General features: G+C 48.1%; 2 protein-coding genes across 2 annotated transcripts; both read left to right on the top strand.

The window, feature by feature from the left end:
• Positions 1–1,601: 1,601 nt before the first annotated feature.
• Positions 1,602–3,892, top strand: LOC122392403. The gene is made up of 2 exons (XM_043387226.1): positions 1,602–1,834; positions 3,163–3,892. Exons 1-2 carry the CDS (start codon positions 1,703–1,705, stop codon positions 3,613–3,615), a joined length of 585 nt encoding a protein of 194 aa, XP_043243161.1. The 5' UTR covers positions 1,602–1,702; the 3' UTR covers positions 3,616–3,892.
• An 11,510-nt stretch (positions 3,893–15,402) lies between these two features.
• Positions 15,403–19,435, top strand: LOC122392402 (ice-structuring glycoprotein-like). Its single transcript, XM_043387225.1, has 2 exons — positions 15,403–15,633; positions 16,768–19,435. The coding sequence occupies exons 1-2, from the start codon at positions 15,619–15,621 to the stop codon at positions 19,117–19,119; spliced, it is 2,367 nt and encodes a 788-aa protein (XP_043243160.1). The 5' UTR covers positions 15,403–15,618; the 3' UTR covers positions 19,120–19,435.
• The last annotated feature ends 359 nt before the right edge of the window (positions 19,436–19,794 follow it).

Raw genomic sequence — 19,794 nt, 5'->3', positions numbered from 1 at the left:
ATCACTTTAATTTGCTTCGATTTAATCACCAACTTACATCAGTTGTAACTAGTTGTTACTCAATAATACCTAATATTTCCTTCAGTAGGATTATTAAAATGAGCACTAGGTACAAACCTATTTCGTGATAAATGAAATGAACCATCGATCCAGCCATCGCCTTGAAATGCGGACATAGGATGTGTGAGAGGCTGATGCTGCTGATAAGAGAGCGAGAGTTTTGTCGAAAATGTCCAGTGCGAAGAATGTAATTTTTTGATGAGAGAAAGAGAGGAAAGGAGAGAGAGAGAGAGAGAGAGAGAGAGAGAGAGAGAGAGAGAGAGAGAGAGAGAGAGAGAGAGAGAGAGAGAGAGAGAGAGAGAGAGAGAGAGAGAGAGAGAGAGAGAGAGAGAGAGAGAGAGAGAGAGAGAGAGAGAGAGAGAGAGAGAGAGAGAGAGAGAGAGAGAGAGAGAGAGAGAGAGAGAGAAGGAATGCAGGATGAAATAAATGTGGGTGGTTCAAAAGAAAGTGATTAAAAAGAAAAAACTGAAAGAAAAGTCATTGAGAGAAGAAGGGAATTAAGGGTTACAAACCTGGTATGCATCATGTTCACCTGAATGTCTCCATTCCCAGTTAACATTTTTATCACTAAAGACACCTCGGGTCAAAGCCCTTACCCGAAACTCATCCACTCAAACCGCCAGAGCCAGTGGTTAATTCCGGGAACCCGTCCGTCCTGTCCAGTCCCTCTGAGACCCGTCCTGCGGCCCGGTCCTGTGATCGGCGTGAGGCCGGTGTGATCGGCCGGGGCGCCGACCCACGCTGCTCTGACCTTCACCTTGGCCATTACAGCGCTCCCCAGGGACCGGCGCCGATTGGTCACGTGATTCAAGTCACGTGCTCGACGCGCACAGTCACGGTTCTGGCTCTAGTAACGTGAGGGTCCGGCGCGGCAGACGGGGCGGGACAGGTGACTTGATAGACATTACGTTATTCAATTAATGTACTCTTAACATTAATGTTTGTGCTAAGATCCAGTTTTGGCATCCTGTTACAGGCACTGGTTTAAAGCTGGACGTCGATGGGTACTTTTCAGATGTGGTCTGAACCAAACATCTGCACTATATCAGTCCGCTTTTATCTTCCAGAAAGTTGAGTGCTGTACAATGTGATAGGTACAACTAAAACACGAAAATAAACCCACAAAGCAATCAACATGTGCAGGTACTTACTGAGCTGTGTAGCCAGCTGGCAGCTCTGCTGCAGCTGGCTCAAGTTCTTCCAGAGTTTAAAGTTAAGCATAGCCAAGGAGCTTCGTTTTGTAAAGCCGAATAAGTTTTTCTTACACCGCATACGCGCGAAAATAGCCAGGATGTTGCAGGCACTAGAGGCCACTGAGTACCGTCTTCCTCACTGGCCCTGGATGCTGCCCTGGCTGAGGTATGGGGGGGGGGGGCGCTGCAGCAGCCGCAGCAGTCATAGAGCCGGGCGTGGTCCATGGTAAATGGGGACCTTCCCACGCCTCAGGCGAGACGAGCCCGCACTTACACCAGCACAGTGCACCGCGACTGACCGGGTGGACCTCCAAACGCCGGCAATTGAGTGCGATCAGCGCCGCCGGCACGGTGGTTAACTACCTTTGTCCGTCAGTGGAGCGCGTCGAAGGACAGACGGAAGGCTGCGGTGCACAACTCTGTCGCATCGGCATCGATGGTGCTCTGTTATGGAGGCATGTCGTCCTTGCCAAGCCTCAGAAGGTTGCATCCGAGTATATAACGGCTGGCCCGGGCGCGGTTCAGCATCATTTGGTGCCTGTCTGCGCCGGCTGCCCCTGTCCGCCATCATGAAGTCCATCGTGAGTACAGCACGAGCGTATAACCTGTGAATTTGATAATTGGGAACAAAGCGGTGCACATTGCGCATTATCTGCGCTGATTATCCTGTAGGCTGTAGTAGGTATTTATTGCGCTGGGTATGCATATAAATCATAAATCGTCATTGCATAAGCGAGTAGGTGACTTCAATACGCTACAGCGATTCATTACGCCGTCGTGACATCACCCATTAGTGACAAAGTAACTGTGGTAAACCCATCCGCTCTAGCATTTCCAGAGTCCAACTAACTGGATCCTGACCATAGTATGTTGCAACATCAAGTCGTATGAACAATGACTCACATATTGTTTGCTATTTCTCATAACTCATAACTTCTTCAAATCTTTCGTAACGCAATGCGCCTTGAATTCCTCTAAAGATTGAAATTCCCGAGGCATTTCATTAGGCAAATTACTTGATACAACTGGGTAGGTATGTTCTTAGACGAAGCTGATAATCCTTGTTTATAACAGCTAATTAGAAGAAAAAATAACAGTTACCGGTTATCCCAATTTCAGTTTGAACGTAAGTGAAGTGTGAACGTCTGAACGAAAACAAAAGTTTCAGGCATGTTTTCATACAATTCATTCGAATATTTATTGCAACCTGCCTCAACATGTCACATCTCCCGGTCCTACCGCTAGATCAAAACGGGACAATGGACTATGCATCGTTTTCATTCCCTTTCAACATTTCCAGAAGTTCCCATTGGCACCCGTTAGCCCCATGGCTCCACAATCAGCCTCCTGCCGCTCAGGCGGATGTCACTTTCCCAGTCCGTGCCCGGCACAAAGGGTGGTGGTCGGCGGAAAGTCCGCGCCGTTCCGCCGTTCCGCACGGACTCGACAGCCTCTCACTGCCCGATTGCCATAGTGACGTCATCGTAGCAGGATCCGCCCGACAATATCGGACACTCACTGACTATCACGCCGCGCCCCCGGAGCAATCCGTGAGAAAGGGCTGACAATGTGATCAGTGAACTGTGTAGTTTGACCATTAATTCCAAACAATACAATGAAGCATTGTGTCCTCTCTGACGATGCATGCGTTTATTTTTGTTTGGTACGTTTCCCTTTCCGCCATATGGGCGAAAAAAAGTTGGTAAATTTGGGCACAAATGATTAACATCCGTGCCTTCTATCAATGTCACAGTGCATTTATGATGATACTCCTCTGAGTGACTTCCCCACTTTGTTGTCTTACTCTTCCACATATCTGACTATTCACTACACAATCACACCTGACCAGGCAGTCCCACCAGCCTTCCACTGCGACCCCACCTGACCTTCCCGGCCGTCCCTGCCTCAGTTTGTCGTCAGCCTGCTGGTGGCTGTGGCTGCCTCTCAGGAGATCCTCAGCTACGACGCCGGCGACCACCAGCACACGGCCTCGGGCGAGCCGGGCACCTCCGTCAGCGGAGAGTACTCGCTGCAGACGCCCGAGGGCAAGACGATCGTCATCAAGTACAAGGCCGACGAGAACGGATACGTTGCCGAGTCGGACGACCTGCCGCAGGCTCCGGCCGTGCCCGATGTGCCCGCCGTGCCCGAGGTGAAGGCGGCAGTGGAGGAGCCGGCTGCTGAGGAGCCCAAGCCCGTCCCGGCTGTCTACGCCTTCAGCCCGTACCACTACGGCCTGCCGTACGCCGCCCTGCCGCACGCCGCCCTGCCGTACGCCGCCCTGCCATACGCTGCCGCTCCCCTGCACTATAACTTCGCACCACTGCCGTACGCCTTCGCTCCCCTGCCCGTCGAGCATTAAGTAAAAGTTACTTCATCATCATCAGCGGTATGGCATCTCCTCCGGAGCCAGCGCGGCACTCGGCGCCTCGCCAGCAGGGTGACGGTAACCAGATGTGACTTCAGATGCGACTCGGCGCTGGACCGTCGCGAGCTGAAAGACGCAGCTGTCTCCGCACCAACTCCTGCGGATTCAAGGGCATCTCCGGTGCGCGATAAGCGGCGCTGTTGCATTGCGTATTGTTCGTCCCGTTTTTGTGCGCTTTCATTTTCAGTTCACAAATAAAGCAGGATATTCCTGTTGCGTCTCTGTGTGGCTGGACCGGCCTGTGGCGCCGGTCAGACCGGCCAAATAGGACGACTGCAGCGATCGTGCAGGGCAATTAGACGCGGCCGTATCCCGGGCGTGCCGATGGTTAGATAGTGGTCTGGCTGCGGCCGGTCGGCCGATCCGCAACTGGAGCGCATTCCACGCCCGCCGCCGACCGGTCGGGGAGCGTCATCACGTGGGGGAGGGGGAGGAGAGGAGCGTCATCACGCAGAGAGAGGAGCGATCGTGTGCCGAGCACGGCCTTCTGCGGTGGGAACGCCCAGGAAAGTACGCTCTGACGGTCACACGCAGGGCAGAAAGACCACAGGCCGGTGAAGGCGTGGGCGGGGCGGCGCTGCTCATTGCCCGCTGCTCAGACACGAGATGCGTTCACCGGTGTCGGCCAGTGCCAGGCCGAGAAGAGAGCGGTCACGTGGGAGTCTGTCCGGCGACCGCTTCACTGAAGCGTGGGAGCGATGGATGGGTGTAGGGTAGCCACTAGTTAGTAATGGATACTGACTGAGGAAAATCGACGAGAAGCACTTCAGACTCGCTCGGAGGAATATCAATCGATCGCGATCATATGAAAACCACCGACATTGTCCCGTAACGTTTCATTGCAAATGGAATGCCCTTTTCCTTGTCATTCAAATGTGGACGTTCTTAATAATCGTCCGCTTTTCTTTGAACCTACTCATTCCTTTAGATAACTAGTAACCTATACTGTTATCTATACCTACTGTTAACGCCAGACCCCTTGAGACCCTAATTTTTCGCGATTACTTTTAAATGCGTGAAGGAATTTCAACCAAGCTCAGGACATGGCCGTTTCAAGACAGGCCGAAACTTTTACAATTTAGATATTTTATCGCCATTTCAATATTTCAGGCACTTGTCATTGACTCGTAATGTTAAATTTCGAGCAAGATTTTCATCCGGTGTGTAGAGGCTATCACCAGTCAGTCTGTGATACGTTATGACGTCACAGCTAAGCCCCGCCTCTGTGGTCTTGGCCTGCGGCGGTTTCGGGCCGGCGCGCGGTCACTCTCGCTGTGGCGGGGAGCGGGGACGGGCGACGGTCGAGCGGTGCCGAAAGCCGGCGGAGTTGTGCGTAGCGTCTTGGCTGACAGTGCCCAGAGAGCGACATGATGACTAAGGAGTCATAAATGCTCAATGCGCATTGCTTCTACAATGCTGATATGTTCGCTGATATATTTTTTTTTATAAGCTGCATATGACGGGCAGATGGCATATAACTGACATAAGGTTAGGAAATATTCACCTGTATTTAAAGCCTATGGCGTTGCAGATAATGCGATAATGGGATGTCGGATGTCACCAAGTAGCTGCCGATTTGTACATCGCTATGCAACCATCGAACAACGCAATAATAAGTTAATTGCCTGAGCTTCACATCATACGGCTCGCTCGTATTTCAAACAGATACCCTACATCGAAAATCGTATTTGTTAGGAATCGTTAACGTTTGTTCGAAGCACGACTGAGTAGTAGGTTGAGGAGTGATGGTCCTCTTGGTCCTATATACAAGAGTCAACAAGAGCCTAACATTTACTTGACCGTCTGCTGCAATTGACTCATAGCACGTGAAGCGTCAGCGAAATTCATAGTCCTTCACAGATGGCAGGGGTGTCGTTTGTACAGAGGTCGCTGATGGGCACGGGTCAATGCCGCAGTCGTGGGCGGAGTCTAATGTCATATGACGTAGAAAGCCTCTATCCAGGATGGAAAAACAGTTAACATTACGAGTCAATGACAAGTGCCTGAAATATTGAAATGGCGATAAAATATCTAAATTGTAAAAGTTTCGGCCTGTCTTGAAACGGCCATGTCCTGAGCTTGGTTGAAATTCCTCCACGCATTTAAAAATAATCGCGAAAAATTAGGGTCTCAAGGGATCTGGCGTTAACAGTAGCTTACATTTTGACTGACGAGGGTAAGATTTACGACGGATCTTCATCAAAGCCCGGATTCTATGTAACTTGTCACGCATAATCACCTGGCCGTTTTGTCCCCGTTTTGTTGCATAGGTATGTCTCTATAAGTATAACTACATTATTTATCGTGTGACGAACATTTACGGGTTACACGGCCATGAAAGATTTTATGATTCACTGGTGTGCAAAAGCGCCAAAAAGTCGCGTTGTGACAAGGCATCAACAGGTGTCTAAGCGAGCCCTCAACATTAACCGTAAACATAAGCAACAGCAACAAAACGATGTGATATCCAAAAAAGCTGTTGACCGCTACCGTATTTAGTGAATGATGCATTGAAGCAAAAGCATAAACACTCATTATCACCGCCTTACATACCACATCATTGCCTATGAATGGCCTTAGCTGTCTCACCTACGCCACCGATATGCGGCGAGAATGCACTGGCTTTTGGTGACGATACGGCGCCCAGTCATTTGTACCGGGATTCTCGGCAGGCCCGTCTCATCCGTGTCACCATCGCGTGTATAAACTGGTTCTCCGGTAAGTACGCTGGGAGGGGCCGACCAGTGCATACCGAGCGGCGGCCCCGCAGGAGCAGGACGAAACGAAAAATAGATGTGCGGCACCCGCTGCACAGAGCGCTGTCCAAACAACAAACGCCGATTGCAAAATACAGACCGGTTTCTGGAGAGCGGTGGACAACAGACCTGATTGCAGCCATTATATTGATTTCTGAAGTTGTATGAAGAGAGAATTCTAATTCAGCATCTACTAACATCTCTCTGAAGCTGGTTTTAGCAAGGTATGTGTTCATCTATGCTTTAGTTGCATTGCCAATTTTATACGGGATGTCAAATCTGTACCATGAAAAACTGTTTCACTTACGCTTTCGCTTACGCCTGATCTGCAAACACGGCATTACAAACGTTTGAAAGCAATAACATGATATGCTTACATATAATCAGTCAATCCAAATCTATCAGTAGCAAGTTTACATTTTGCTTACATACATTGTTTATTTATCATACATACATACATATCATACATATCATATACATTGGTGTGGATGGCCTGCCTGCATCTTTTTACAAATCATTTGTTGGTAGTTTTGCGAGACCACTTCTCCATGTTTTTAACGCTTCAATCGCTGAAGGCGTTATACCTTCGTACTGGAAAGTCGCAGAAATTGTACCTACATATATAAAGGCAAGGGTGACCAAGCATTGGCATCAAATTACAGGCCTATATCCCTGTTATGTGTTGTGTCCAAGATCCTTGAAGGTCTTATTTCTCTCCAGCTTAGATCTTATTTAAATGAATGTTGTGTGTTGGCAGACAACCAGTTTGGTTTCCGACCACACCACTCAGTAGATCATGCACTCATTACCCTGACGGAATCAATAAGATCTTCCCTCGACAAGGGTGACGTATGCCTTTTGGCATCTCTCGATTTAAGCAAAGCTTTTGATTCTGTTAATCATAACTTACTCTTAGACAAACTGTGTCACTATGGCATTGACCATCCATTGTTTAAGAACTATTTAGACGCTAGAAAACAGTTTGTTAGGGGCTGTGATGAGAAACGCGACGTTCTGTCCGGCGTGCCCCAGGGCAGTGTTTTGGGCCCTATGCTCTTTAATTTATTTGTTAACGATTTGCCAACTGCTGTACCCGAGTCATGTACAATTGTTCAATATGCTGATGACACCCAGATCGTGGTTTCCGGCTCACCCAAAGACGTGAATGACATGATCTCCCGCCTTCGAGCAGTCCTTCAAATATTAGCTGAATGGTTTTCTCGAAATCGGCTGGCCCTTAATGTTAGTAAATCAAAAGTAATCCTCTTTGGCTCCAAAGCAAGCTTAAGACGCATGAGTATTAAGAGCATCAATATATTTGATACCAGCATTGCGATCAGTTCATCCATCGTAAGTTTAGGCGTTACGCTCGACCAGTCTCTATCATGGGATCGACATGTTAGCAACGTTGTGGGGAAATCGATAGGCATGTTGATTCGTCTTGGTCATCTTCGCCACATTATGCCCCTAAGAACGATTGTGCTTCTTATCAATGCTTTAGTCCTCCCCCACGTTCGTTTTTGCATATCTGTCTGGGGAAGTTGCAATGCAACGCAACGGAAAAGAATAGGGAAAATCATAAAATTTGCGCGGCGTATTGCTGGCCGTGAATCAAAGAGATTAGCTTGGCATGGTGATGTTGGGGCCGAGCATAATATGGCTGTGCTGAAAATTATTCGAAAAAGTCTTCTATTCCCAGAAAATACTCCAAATGCTATTTCATCGCTTTTTAAAATGAAACGATCTGAGCGAATGACGAGGCAATGTGGCAATTTGGACCTTGCCATCCCTAAAACCGAATACAAAAAAGCATCCTTATCGTATCACGGTTGTAAGATATGGAATGGGTTACCTCCACATTTACGACAATGCTCTATCGCCGAGTTTAGCAAATACCTTAAAAGTAAAGCGGATGCTGGCGAATTAAGCGGTTAGGAATGTAGCACTGCGATGCGTCTTATTCGAATGTGTATACCTATTGTGAAGTTGTGCATAAGTGTGAATTGCAAATGTTAACAATCTTGTATGATATGTGCGAGCGGTGCGAGGCTGCGTTATCTGTGCTTTTGCCAGTTCCCGTCGTAATGCCCACTTGTTTGTGGTTGTCGGGTGAACCGAAAAATAAATAAATAAATAAATAAATTTATATCACTTTAATCAAACAATTAGATCCTCATTACCTTTTTTAACAATCGCTAAAGAAATATTACGAAGCCAGTGGCGCGATTACCTGAAAATCCTGTTTTCACCCCGAGCACCATTTCAAAGATCGATATGCGCGATGGCCAACGGAGCATGCATATGTGGTTCAGAATCCCAGCCGAGCGAGGTAAAACCAACCCTGCTGAGCTTCATGGCACCTAGTTTTAGCCGCTCAGCACAGATATCGACGGAACAATGAACACCCGCTTGCCCTGCAGAGGAAGCTATATAATTATCCATATAGTCTGTTGAAGAGATTTCTAGCCTTTACAGTTGGATATCAGCATTCAGTATCACATTTACACAATAATTTTGACCATCCTCGTCGGGAGTCTCAAATATCGAGTGCTAGAGCAACTCAAACCCGAGGTCTCACCAACGGGAGTACAACACTATAACAACTGAGCTACGGGACAGGTTACGAGATATAAATAAGAATGTTGTCAAACTCGACGCGATACAAATTATGATAATGGGCTGTAGTATGACACTAGAGTCATCACGTATCTTCAATCTTGAAAACTGTGCAGCCGGCAAAACCAAGACGTTGAGATCTGTGACCAGGAGAAATGGGCAGGAAACAGGCCACGCCGTTCCGTGTCTACTGTAGTTTCTCTCGGGCGAGATGTGCCCTTGGTGCGCCGGTAGGATGGCGGAAAACTGCACCATTAGTATTCTTAGCCATGTTTACTGAGGCTGTGATCGTCCATGTGGACCGTGCTTTTATTCAAGGCTCCGCGGGCAGTCGTTAAACTGGTCTAGATCTGAATCTTCTGGGTACGGGCGAGCACCACTGACGGCTCTTATGTAATATGGTGTTAGTAGTTTGAGTTAATTATCAATGGTGCAGCCTTCTCTCACATATGAACAGCTCCGCATAAGCGTACTTAAACAAAAATGTGCTCGAATCATTCTTATCTTGGTTGGTTGTTCATCTAAGGGCGGATCCGGCCATGGGGTCTTTGCGGGAGACGGTCCTGATGAAAATTTGCTGTTGATCGGGCTGTAGTTACAAATTGCGGAGGGCAGGGCAATGTCGTGACATAGTGGTTAATATTTTTAGGGATGGGGTGATAAAACGCGCCACTCAGGACCCGCAACATATATGTGTAACGATTTATACCTGCTGTTAACATTCCTGTAGCTTTACATGGTTTAAATTACTTTTTACTGACTTTCATTTTTAACCCACGAGCCGCTGGGGGGGGGGGGGCATAAAGTTGCCCCCCTTTACGTTTTGTGAAATATCTCCGAAACCTGATGAGCCACGAACGTGAAATTTGGCATGGCTTCAAATGAATACCTAAGCAATCTTTGAGGAAAGTTTGGTGGTTGTAGCACCTAAGATGACGTCACAGTGACGTCATAAAGTTTTGTCGTTTTCCGATATGGACCGTTTCTGATGACGCTGAGCATGAAACTCAACTGTAAATGAACTAGACAGCACCTGCTGTCATCCTAAAACATCTAACTACACTTCCATCTAGTTTTTGACCAATAATCGACCCTTTATATTCGGTCCCATATATCTGATGTATTGTGAGGAATATGAGAGTCGCAAATCTATAATTTGACTTATGACGTCACTGTGACGTCATTTCAAATGGGATCGACACTTAATTTGGACACAACCTTGGCTAGGTATTCAGCAAGATGTGTACAAAGTTTCGTTTCTCTATCTCTTCGCGTTGCGACGATATCGTCGCAGAAGTAAAGGGGGGCAACTATATACCCCCCCAGCGGCCGGCGGGTGGCGAGGAGGCCCAGCGGCCGCCGGGCCTCCTCGCCAAAAAAAAAATATTACAGCATGCCTTCATGCAGGGTATCGTGTTTTATATTTAAAATTTCGTCAGAAATTAGCCTAATTGCAATTTTGTATTTTTTAAAGTGAAAGAAATGATATCTGTAAGTCATTTCTTCTGTAAATGTTCGTCATGCTGCGAGATTCTTAATAATCTTATTGTTAAATTGGTGACGTAGCTCTATAAATGTCTTAGTGAACAATGGACCGTCATATTTTTTAGTGATAGCGAACATCTCGCACAATGCGAGAAGCATCTGCCCAAGTAATTTAACATTCAGGGTTGGTTGTGAAAGCACTTATATTGTATCGACTCATTTGGCATTAACTGTATTAATTGAAAGAGTGTTTCTTATGCATATTAAAATAAAAGTGAAATTGTCAGCATGAAAGAGCAGTAAGTTTGAAGATAACCACTCGTTTGGAAACAGGTAGAATGTTCAACCTTTGCCAGCTGAATTAGTCCACCTTCCAACTTGAATACCATTAGCAACATTAAACATTCCACAGTGGTTATCCTGTCTTGGCATGTGTCACGCAAGACGTCAAAAAGTCACCACACACCTGTCTGAATTAGGTTGCAACAATAACCGTCTTCCAGCCAGTGGCATTTTTGTCTGCAGAGCGCCTGATAAAATAATACAACGCATTGCAATTATTTAACCATGGCGATCAACATTTACATCGTGGTTTGCAATGAATACCCGATAATGTATTTTTTCAACGACTTGTTGCTGCTTTTAAACAAAATTTCAAGGACTAGTTATGTATTTCTTTTCGACACTATGCATTATAATGTAAAAGTTGTTAAGTACAATAGGAATAAAATTTATGCATAGTTCATTCCGTATCTACTATTCAAACAACTTAACGTGGATTGGACTTTTACCAATCTTTCTAGCTTCAATAGCATGGGTGCAATTCGTAATGGTGCTTCATTACTATTTTCTTTAGTTATGGCGACAGCAAGGTCTTCTAATTAGTGTTTTTGGATCCCATAATGGAAGTACGGTGTATGCGCAAACTGCAAACGCACTCAAAACGATCCAAGCGCCCGTCTGCTAGGACGTAAAATCGAGATCGGGCAGCATCAACAAACTAAAATAGAAATAGCCGAGGCGCGCGCTGCTCTAGAAGACCGGTCAGACGGTTCGTCTAATTGCAGCGTTGCTAGATGACCCGATACGTTTCCAGACGAGAGCAAAAACGGGAGTCGGCCGGAGATCGGCAGCGACAGTCTCAAGGTCGTCCGAGCCAGCACTGCGTCTTTAGTGAGGCCTGAGTTGGGGAGGACAACAGATGCTATCACTGAGAAAACAGTTTCTCCATTTTCGGTCTCAGAGGCCAGTTTTCGGGCTAATGTCCCCTATTCAAAACAGACCACACGTTTTGAGAATACTTTCTGAGCAACGCCATTGATCGCAGAAACAGATCTCAGTCAGTACCCATTATCGGTGTCAAGCTTTGAAATTAGTCTCACTATGAAACCAGTTTACAGCCCGATCCCCAATTTCGGTCTCACTTGAATCCAGTATTCGGGCTGAAAGTACATGAGCCCGAAAAGGAAGTCTTACTGAAACCATTTTTTTTAAAATCAGACACATTGGAGGCTTGTTTCAGCACTCACTTGAGTCTTTATTCAAAAATGTTCTCATAGTGTTTTCTGAGTGTAGTTTCGAGAGCCTACTTATAATAGCAATGACACTTTGTTCGGTGCCTCTCTCGGTAGTTGGCTCAGTCTCCGTTAGCTAGAGATGTGAAAAATTAGACATTTCTTAAATGCTGTGATAAATAGGTTATGTAACGATATCAATACCCCTTCCTAATGATATTAAACGATATTGTGAGAGTGAACTACTGCACTGAATGTCTCTTTTCTCGTTGAACTAAAAATCGAGTGCATATCACATTATGCAAGATGCCTTTATCGTATATTTGTAGAGGAAGAGCAAGCAGTATGTACCAGTACAAATATGTTAAGTTCGTTTGATTCTGCAAAATTCAAGCTGAGATCTCACCGATTACGGCGATAATCAAAGCAACCCATCGTGCTATTTCTTATAGATAAACACGAGAACCTGTTTATCATTTGAAAGGAAAACATAGTTTAATTATCTGTATCATAGGCACTGTGACCAGAACACGACCTTTTCCACACGGGCATAGCCCACTGCGTCGCCAAAAGAACATGTCACGTCCGACCGTCCTGGCATGGCCCCCAACCAGCGTCCGAAGGGTGCTGACCAGTTTTTCCCCAGTTGACATATGGTTCCGTCTAATCTGCCGTCAGCTCAGTATCCTGCTCGCCTCTAAAGAAGGCGCCCGGCACCCGACCATCCTCAGCCCGGGGCCAGTGATCTCCCAGGCTGCCCTTGTCCGGCTGCCCGCCGGCCAGAGACCGCCTCGTCCGTCCTCCGAAACTGTAGCAGGGTTCTCCCAAGGACGCCCGCTTGGACCAGCTCCTGGTGCCTCCCAGCACCCCACCCTACCCCGCCCGCTCCCCGTACCCAACCCCCGAGGGCGGGGTGTCTACTCTCCGTCCCCGCGGCCGGGTAACGATCGTCACAAGTCAAAGGGACTACCAAATCACCTCAGCTCAGGAGAGAAGACAGGGACGGATGGGCTAAAGATACTTCTACTATATGGTGACCCATGAGGTCGGGAATGAGCCCAATGGCAGAAGCGGCAGTTTTTAGATAATGATATCACACACGGCACTTAGGGGATGACGGTGGTCGGTGGATGAGGTGACTTAGCAGTGTTTTATTCTTTTTTATTGTTAATTGTTGTTTGTTGTAGTTTTTTTGTACATTGTTTATATGAAAGTCAACCTTGCTTAAATTCATCTAAGTTTTGTTGTCTCGTAACACCAAGCAGGAAAGGTCATTTGTCGTTACATCTGTCGTTGTCATGAATGACGATGTCCTAATGTTTGTGCATAGTTGAATAAAATGCATATCTAAAAAAAATATTCACATTCATGTCATGTTCAAATACTCAACTAAGAAATCCCGCCAAAGCGTATCCTTAACCCATCTTATTTCATGGATTATATCATCCATAGCATACCTTTTTACCATATATGAGTGGTGAATTGGTGATAGCATAGGCATTTGTTTTGGATGAACTATATAGAAAGTAGCAAAAGCGTAGAGAACAAGAAATCCGGAAATGTTTGCGGATTGCTCCAGAACAATAGTTCGGATGTCCAGCGAATTCAACTCTATCGTGAAGTTGCTCGAAATACAGTAAATGCTAAATCAAATTAAGGACCAGATCCCGGTCAATTAAAAATAATCTAAACCATGAATTAATAAGTACAACAATGTGTCCAAGTTATGTAGCAGGATTTACACTTCACATCATTTAAAAGTTTCTGTTTTCAATTTCGTTTACCTGTGGCCGCGATCATTGTTTATGCACCTAATATGTGCTTTAGTCAGGGACTATGTAGTATATCCCACTGTATTGTCCGTTCAGTGTGCAGGCCATCTGTTCAACGCTACTTTTCAAAACTCCGCTCGCCACCATCCAGTCCGCCCGGCCGGCCGCACCGCTCCCGCCCACGACGCGTTGCAGTCTCGTGTCATGCGGCACAGCCTATCCAGCCTGTGACAGGCGGCTGCCGCCCGCCCGGCCGCGCCGTGCTGTGCCCGTGGCGAGTGGGCCAGCCCGCCGGGTTTCTTGCCTGTGCGACTCTGCTTGCCAGGTTAGGTGATTACCTGACTGGCGGTGTAGTGTAGGTACTGGCGAGGACGAAAACCTGCGCTGGCTTTCCTGAATCTGTCGTCGCGTTATTTGCGCGTGATGGGGTTTATTTCGCCGGTTACCGTTCTTACTCGAATTTTCACGCTGATATCTGCCAGGGATTATGTAAAGCATACGCGGCGGTAAAGATGACTAATGAGGCGTACCTATAGTTTGGATCAAAATAAAAAAGGCAATACAGATCAACTTTCCAATAAATTTGGAAATATAGCAAATATATATAAAACATATCGCTAATCGCAGTTAGACAAAATACGAAGGAGAACTGGACTTTATGCGTGATTTTGCTTAAAAACCATTTTGCCGAAAAAAATAGCAACATATGATATGGATGCGGCGTTCTACTGAAGTACAGACATCAGCTACATAAGCGTCACTTAAATTCTAATTATTGGTGACGGGATTGCTGGCATGGAAACTGGCCGGGACAATACAGAAGACACATTTCAATTTTTAAAGATAAATGCCGCAGGCGAAATCGGATATTGTGTGCAAAATAATTTCAATACCTAATCGGACTTGAAGTTAGTTTCGTAAGTAATCGGAAGTTAGTTTCGTTACTTATTACTATCATGTCGATGTTTCTACGGAGAGGCTACTGTTCTCTAGAAGTGACATACTTTTAAGGATTTTAATAGCTCATTGAACCATGAATGTACTAAATATATTCTTTATAAAATGAGTATTGCATGAGGTACCTAATACACGATGAACAAAAGCACGATCCTTAATGTGAATGCCGTGTTTCTATAATGAATCAACAAGAGAAAAAATCTGTTTCAGCATTCCCACAACACATTTTGCTCCCATTGAACTTTCTCGCCCCATTGGACGTTTTGGAGCAGTTTTGATGTAAGTGGAACTAATCTGGGAATTGAGCTACTTTACATTTTAGGAGCACAAAAATAAAAAAAAACATTAAAACTAGCTAAATAACTTTTCTCCAAAACTAGCCCTCGTTCCATATACCAACAAAATAGATGTGCCGACACAACGACTTTCAAGAGAGATGCTGAGTTCAAGAATAACAAGGTCGGAACACACGAAAACTAAATAGCGAAAACATGCGAAGAACATGCGAAAACATTGTCGGACCCCATAGCATAAGGCAGTGTAGGGTCGAAGCGACCATGGGATATTCCGCCAGGGCTGTGAAGACTGGCGCTGCCGTTCAGACCTGCCTCACGTGCCGGGAACTGTCCGGACGCCCCGTGGCGTGTCCGCCCAGCCGGCGTAGCTGGGAGCGGCAGGAGCCGCCCGTCCGGCCGTCCGGCCGGCCCACTGACCGGCCTTGGTGACGAGAAGAGTCCCGCTGCCGGCGGCCACAGCCCCGCTCAGCGCCGCACTATATAAGCGGCGTCCACTGGTGGAACGGCAGCACACTCTCACACTCTCACCGTCCGTCTCACCATGGCGGCTCGTCTGGTGAGTACTGGTGACTGTTCAGAGTTCAGCCATCCGCCGTCCAGTGGACCAACCGACTCAGCCGCACTGTAAAACTAACGTGCCGTCTTCCATTTGTCCTGTAGCGAGAAATTGCAGAATGCAGACTTACAAATGCATTTTGATTATTTTTTTAATGTGGATGTTTCTGTTTTGTTTTAACTTTTTTGCTAATTTTTACGATTCTCATTTATTTTCAACATCACAATTATTCTAGAAAGCCTGGTTGCCGATTGAATAGGTACTACATTTTGAGCGACTCAGTTCATGAGAGCTTTCAACCCTTTATAAATGTCTCAAGTTGATTCAGGCTAGATAATTTATTTTAAGAAAAGCATAAAGGTTGTATTCCACTAATGTTTAGATTTTATATAATACCACTACCATGCTAATGAGAATCGAAGGACATTTACCAATGAATACTCATTGCCGACGGATGCCAAAAATGCCTTAAAGATGAAAGAAAAAATAGGAGGTGCGCAGTACATTTTTATTAACTGTAATGCCTCAGATATCGTGCATTGTTCGTATCTTTCTTCTACTGTTTTGTAGCTGATATAGTTCGCTGCCACTATGTTGTTAGAAAGGCAGCATTTTTGCGGTTTACGATGAGGAGCTTGCTTCGATATTCTTCTGTTCGCCGTCAAAACAAATGTAAAATCGATTCCTCGAGCTCAAAATACACACCTTACAATATCATCATTCAATCTAAATCTAAATTTCTATGCTTATTATACAAAGTACTAGAGAAACTAATAAATTGAAACTCAGAATATTACAATCACATTGCAGCATTTTCAGATGTAGATCCTCATATCATTTGTTTTAAGTGGTTTTCCTACACATGGATCTATAGGTACTGAAATACACGCATACAAATCGCACAAAAACACATTTTAAAAAAGTCAGAAAGCACGGCCCTTTTGCATAATGCAAATTACATTCTCGAAGGCAGAAGTATGCATAATTGTTGACCTAGTGACTCTTGCCGATTTGACGATTCTTATCAAGTAAAATAAATGCGTATCGCCTCCACCTCTCAGAGTACCAATGGCGAGAACATGTGATACAATGTGCTGAATGCTGTTTTCTTACATCTTGCTGGTGTGTTTTCAGGTCGTATTGGGTTTGCTGGTCGCTGGCTGCCAGTGCTGGAAGCTCCCGGTCGTCAACCAGGGACGCCGGGCCCAGTACTACACGCAGCAGAACGACGGCTCCTACAGCTACGGCTTCGACACCGCCGAGGGCCTCTACCAGGCCCAGGAGGGCGATGACGTCAACGAGGTGCGCGGAAAGTTCGGTGCCGATGGCGGCAGCGTCGAGTACACTGCCGGCGTCAACGGCTACGTGGTGACGTCTCTCAAGGAGCCTAGTGCTCCCTCCACCAGGACCTACGTGAGCAAGACCCCCGTCCGCTACGCCACACTGGAGGAGCTGGCTACGCACCCTGAGCAGGTAGAGGACACTGCCGAGGTCAAGGCTGCCAAGGCCACCTTCAGGGCCACCTACGATGCCCTGGCTGCCGCTGCTGAGGCTGCCCCGGATACCAACATCATCACTGGACCTGCCCCTGCTGCTCCCGTCCACTCTGTTACGTACAGCGCTCCTGCTCCTCAGCCCGTCTACCTGGCTCCGGCCCCCGTGGCCATCAAGTACTCGGGACCCGCTGCGCCTCTGGATGCCTCTGGAAAGGTTGATGACACCGCTGAGGTCAAGGCCGCCAAGGCTTCCTTCAAGGCTGCCTACGACGCCGCTGCCGCTGCTGCCGCCGCTGCTCCCGATGTCAACATCATCACTGGCGCTGTCCCCGTTGCCACCTACAGCGCCCCGGCCCCTGCTCCCGTGGCCATCAAGTACCAGGGTCCTGGTGCGCCTCTGGATGCCTCCGGCAACGTTGACGACACCGCTGAGGTCAAGGCTGCCAAGGCCACCTTCAAGGCTACTTACGATGCTCTAGCCGCTGCTGCCGAGGCTGCTCCTGATGTGAACATCATCACTGGCCCTGCCCCTGCTGCTCCCATCCACTCTGTTACGTACAGCGCTCCTGCTCCTCAGCAGGTCTACCTGGCTCCGGCCCCCGTGGCCATCAAGTACTCGGGACCTGCCGCGCCTCTGGATGCCTCTGGCAACGTCGATGACACCGCCGAGGTCAAGGCCGCCAAGGCTTCCTTCAAGGCTGCGTACGACGCCGCCGCCGCCGCTGCCGCCGCTGCCCCCGACGATGACATCATCACTGCGTCCAGCCCCGTGATCACCTATGGAGGCCAGCAGGCTGCAGCTGCCGGCTTCGAGTCCACCGATGGTTCGTACGAGTTCTCTTACACCACTGGTGACAGCTCCCGCTACGAATCTGCCGACGCTGCCCTAAACGTCAACGGCAACTTCGAGTTCGTTGCTGACGATGCCCAGAGAAGGCGTGTCGACTACAAGGCTGGCGCCGACACTGGCTTCATCGCCAGCGGTGCTCATCTGCCGGCGTCTGTGCAGGACACTGCTGAGGTGGCTTCTGCCAAGGCTGCCTTCAGGAGCGCCTACCACGCTGCGGCTGCTGCTGCCGAGGCTGCCCCGGATACTGGTATCATCACTGGCCCTGCCCCTGCTGTCGCCATCAACGCTGCCACCTACAGCGCCCCTGCCACTCAGCCGGCCTACATTGCCCCGGCCCCCGTGGCCATCAAGTATTCCGGACCTGCTGCGCCCCTGGATGCCTCTGGCAACGTCGATGACACCGCCGAGGTTAAGGCCGCCAAGGCCGCTTTCAGGGCTGCCTACGACGCTGCCGCTGCTGCTGCTGCGGCTGCTCCCGACACCAACATCATTATGGGCGGAGTCCCCTTCGTGGCCAGCAACGTTGCTACCTACAGTGCTCCGGTCGCTGCCCCCGTGGCCATCAAGTACTCCGGACCTGCCGCGCCTCTGGATGCCTCTGGCAACGTCGATGACACCGCTGAGGTCAAGGCCGCCAAGGCTAGCTTCAAGGCTGCCTATGATGCTGCTGCCGCTGCTGCCGCCGCTGCTCCCGATGTCAACATCATCACTGGCGCTGTCCCCGTTGCCACCTACAGCGCCCCGGCCCCTGCTCCCGTCCACTCGGTCACGTACAGCGCTCCTGCTTCTCACTCGACCTACCTGGCCCCGGCCCCCGTAGCGATCAAGTACTCCGGACCCGCGGCGCCTCTGGACGCTTCTGGCAACGTCGATGACACCGCCGAGGTCAAGGCCGCCAAGGCCGCTTTTAGGGCTGCCTACGACGCTGCTGCCGCCGCCGCTGCCGCTGCCCCTGATGATGACAGCATCACCAGCTCTGGACAGGCGACGTCGGCCGGTTACAGCGCCTCGTCCATCCCCGTCGTCCACAGCACCTACAGCGCCAGCCACGGAAATATGCGCACCATCACTTTCGACGGCATCACCCTGATGGTGGCCGAGCCCTATGGGTCGAGCAAGTTTGGATACTCCTATGAATAAGCTGATCGGTGCGCACAGTGATTCAGAATGTACCATTCTGTCTGGCATTATTAGTGGCTGTGTGTCCGATCATCATGCGCTTGTCTGGGCCTCGTAGGTCTTCGTCCACCGTCCTCCTTGTTATGTCTCTGTCTTCCCATGTTCACCCAGAGTCACATCTTTGTTGACTTTGGATGTCTTCGTCGGTGTGTACGTGTGTTCGTGTGCTCATGTGTAACCTGGACAAGTGCACAAAAGAGTGGATGAAGATTTGTGTGTTCATGCTATTGGAAATGTGCAGTGTCTTGGTTGCAATAATCACATCATGATTTCATCACCGGTTTGTGTTTCCCACACCAGATAAGTTATGTCGATCAGTACGTTGGAAACTCTCTAATTGAACGCATGATGAACTCTTGCCTTTGCGGTATTCTGACATTCACATGCATCATCAAATGGATGCTACTGCAAATGTGCACGTGCAGGTGTTGCTATCACATCTCTATAATGGCTTTTTTTTTTCTTTTTTTTTCACAAGGCTGAGGTTTATTTATCAGAAGCACTCCATTCCAGCACACTGACATAGTAGGAATGGCGCCGGCCGCTATCGGCCGGTGACGCCATGGCCCGCGGCGCTTCAGATCCACCTACAAAAGGCATTCGCTCACTCGGCACCCGCGCTCACACACTGTATGC

This window comes from Amphibalanus amphitrite, unplaced genomic scaffold (assembly GCF_019059575.1).
Source record: "Amphibalanus amphitrite isolate SeventyFive unplaced genomic scaffold, NRLGWU_Aamphi_draft 000484F_arrow, whole genome shotgun sequence".
Classification (NCBI taxonomy): domain Eukaryota; kingdom Metazoa; phylum Arthropoda; class Thecostraca; order Balanomorpha; family Balanidae; genus Amphibalanus; species Amphibalanus amphitrite.
This window is presented reverse-complemented; position numbering and strand designations above follow the sequence as displayed.

Excerpts from the sequence above, each read along its gene's own strand:
- LOC122392403 (XM_043387226.1), top strand. The coding sequence starts at position 1,703 with ATGGAGGCATGTCGTCCTTGCCAAGCCTCAGAAGGTTGCATCCGAGTA. Across the intron at positions 1,835-3,162 it reads CCGCCATCATGAAGTCCATC|TTTGTCGTCAGCCTGCTGGT; the intron begins GTGAGTACAGCA and ends TCCCTGCCTCAG.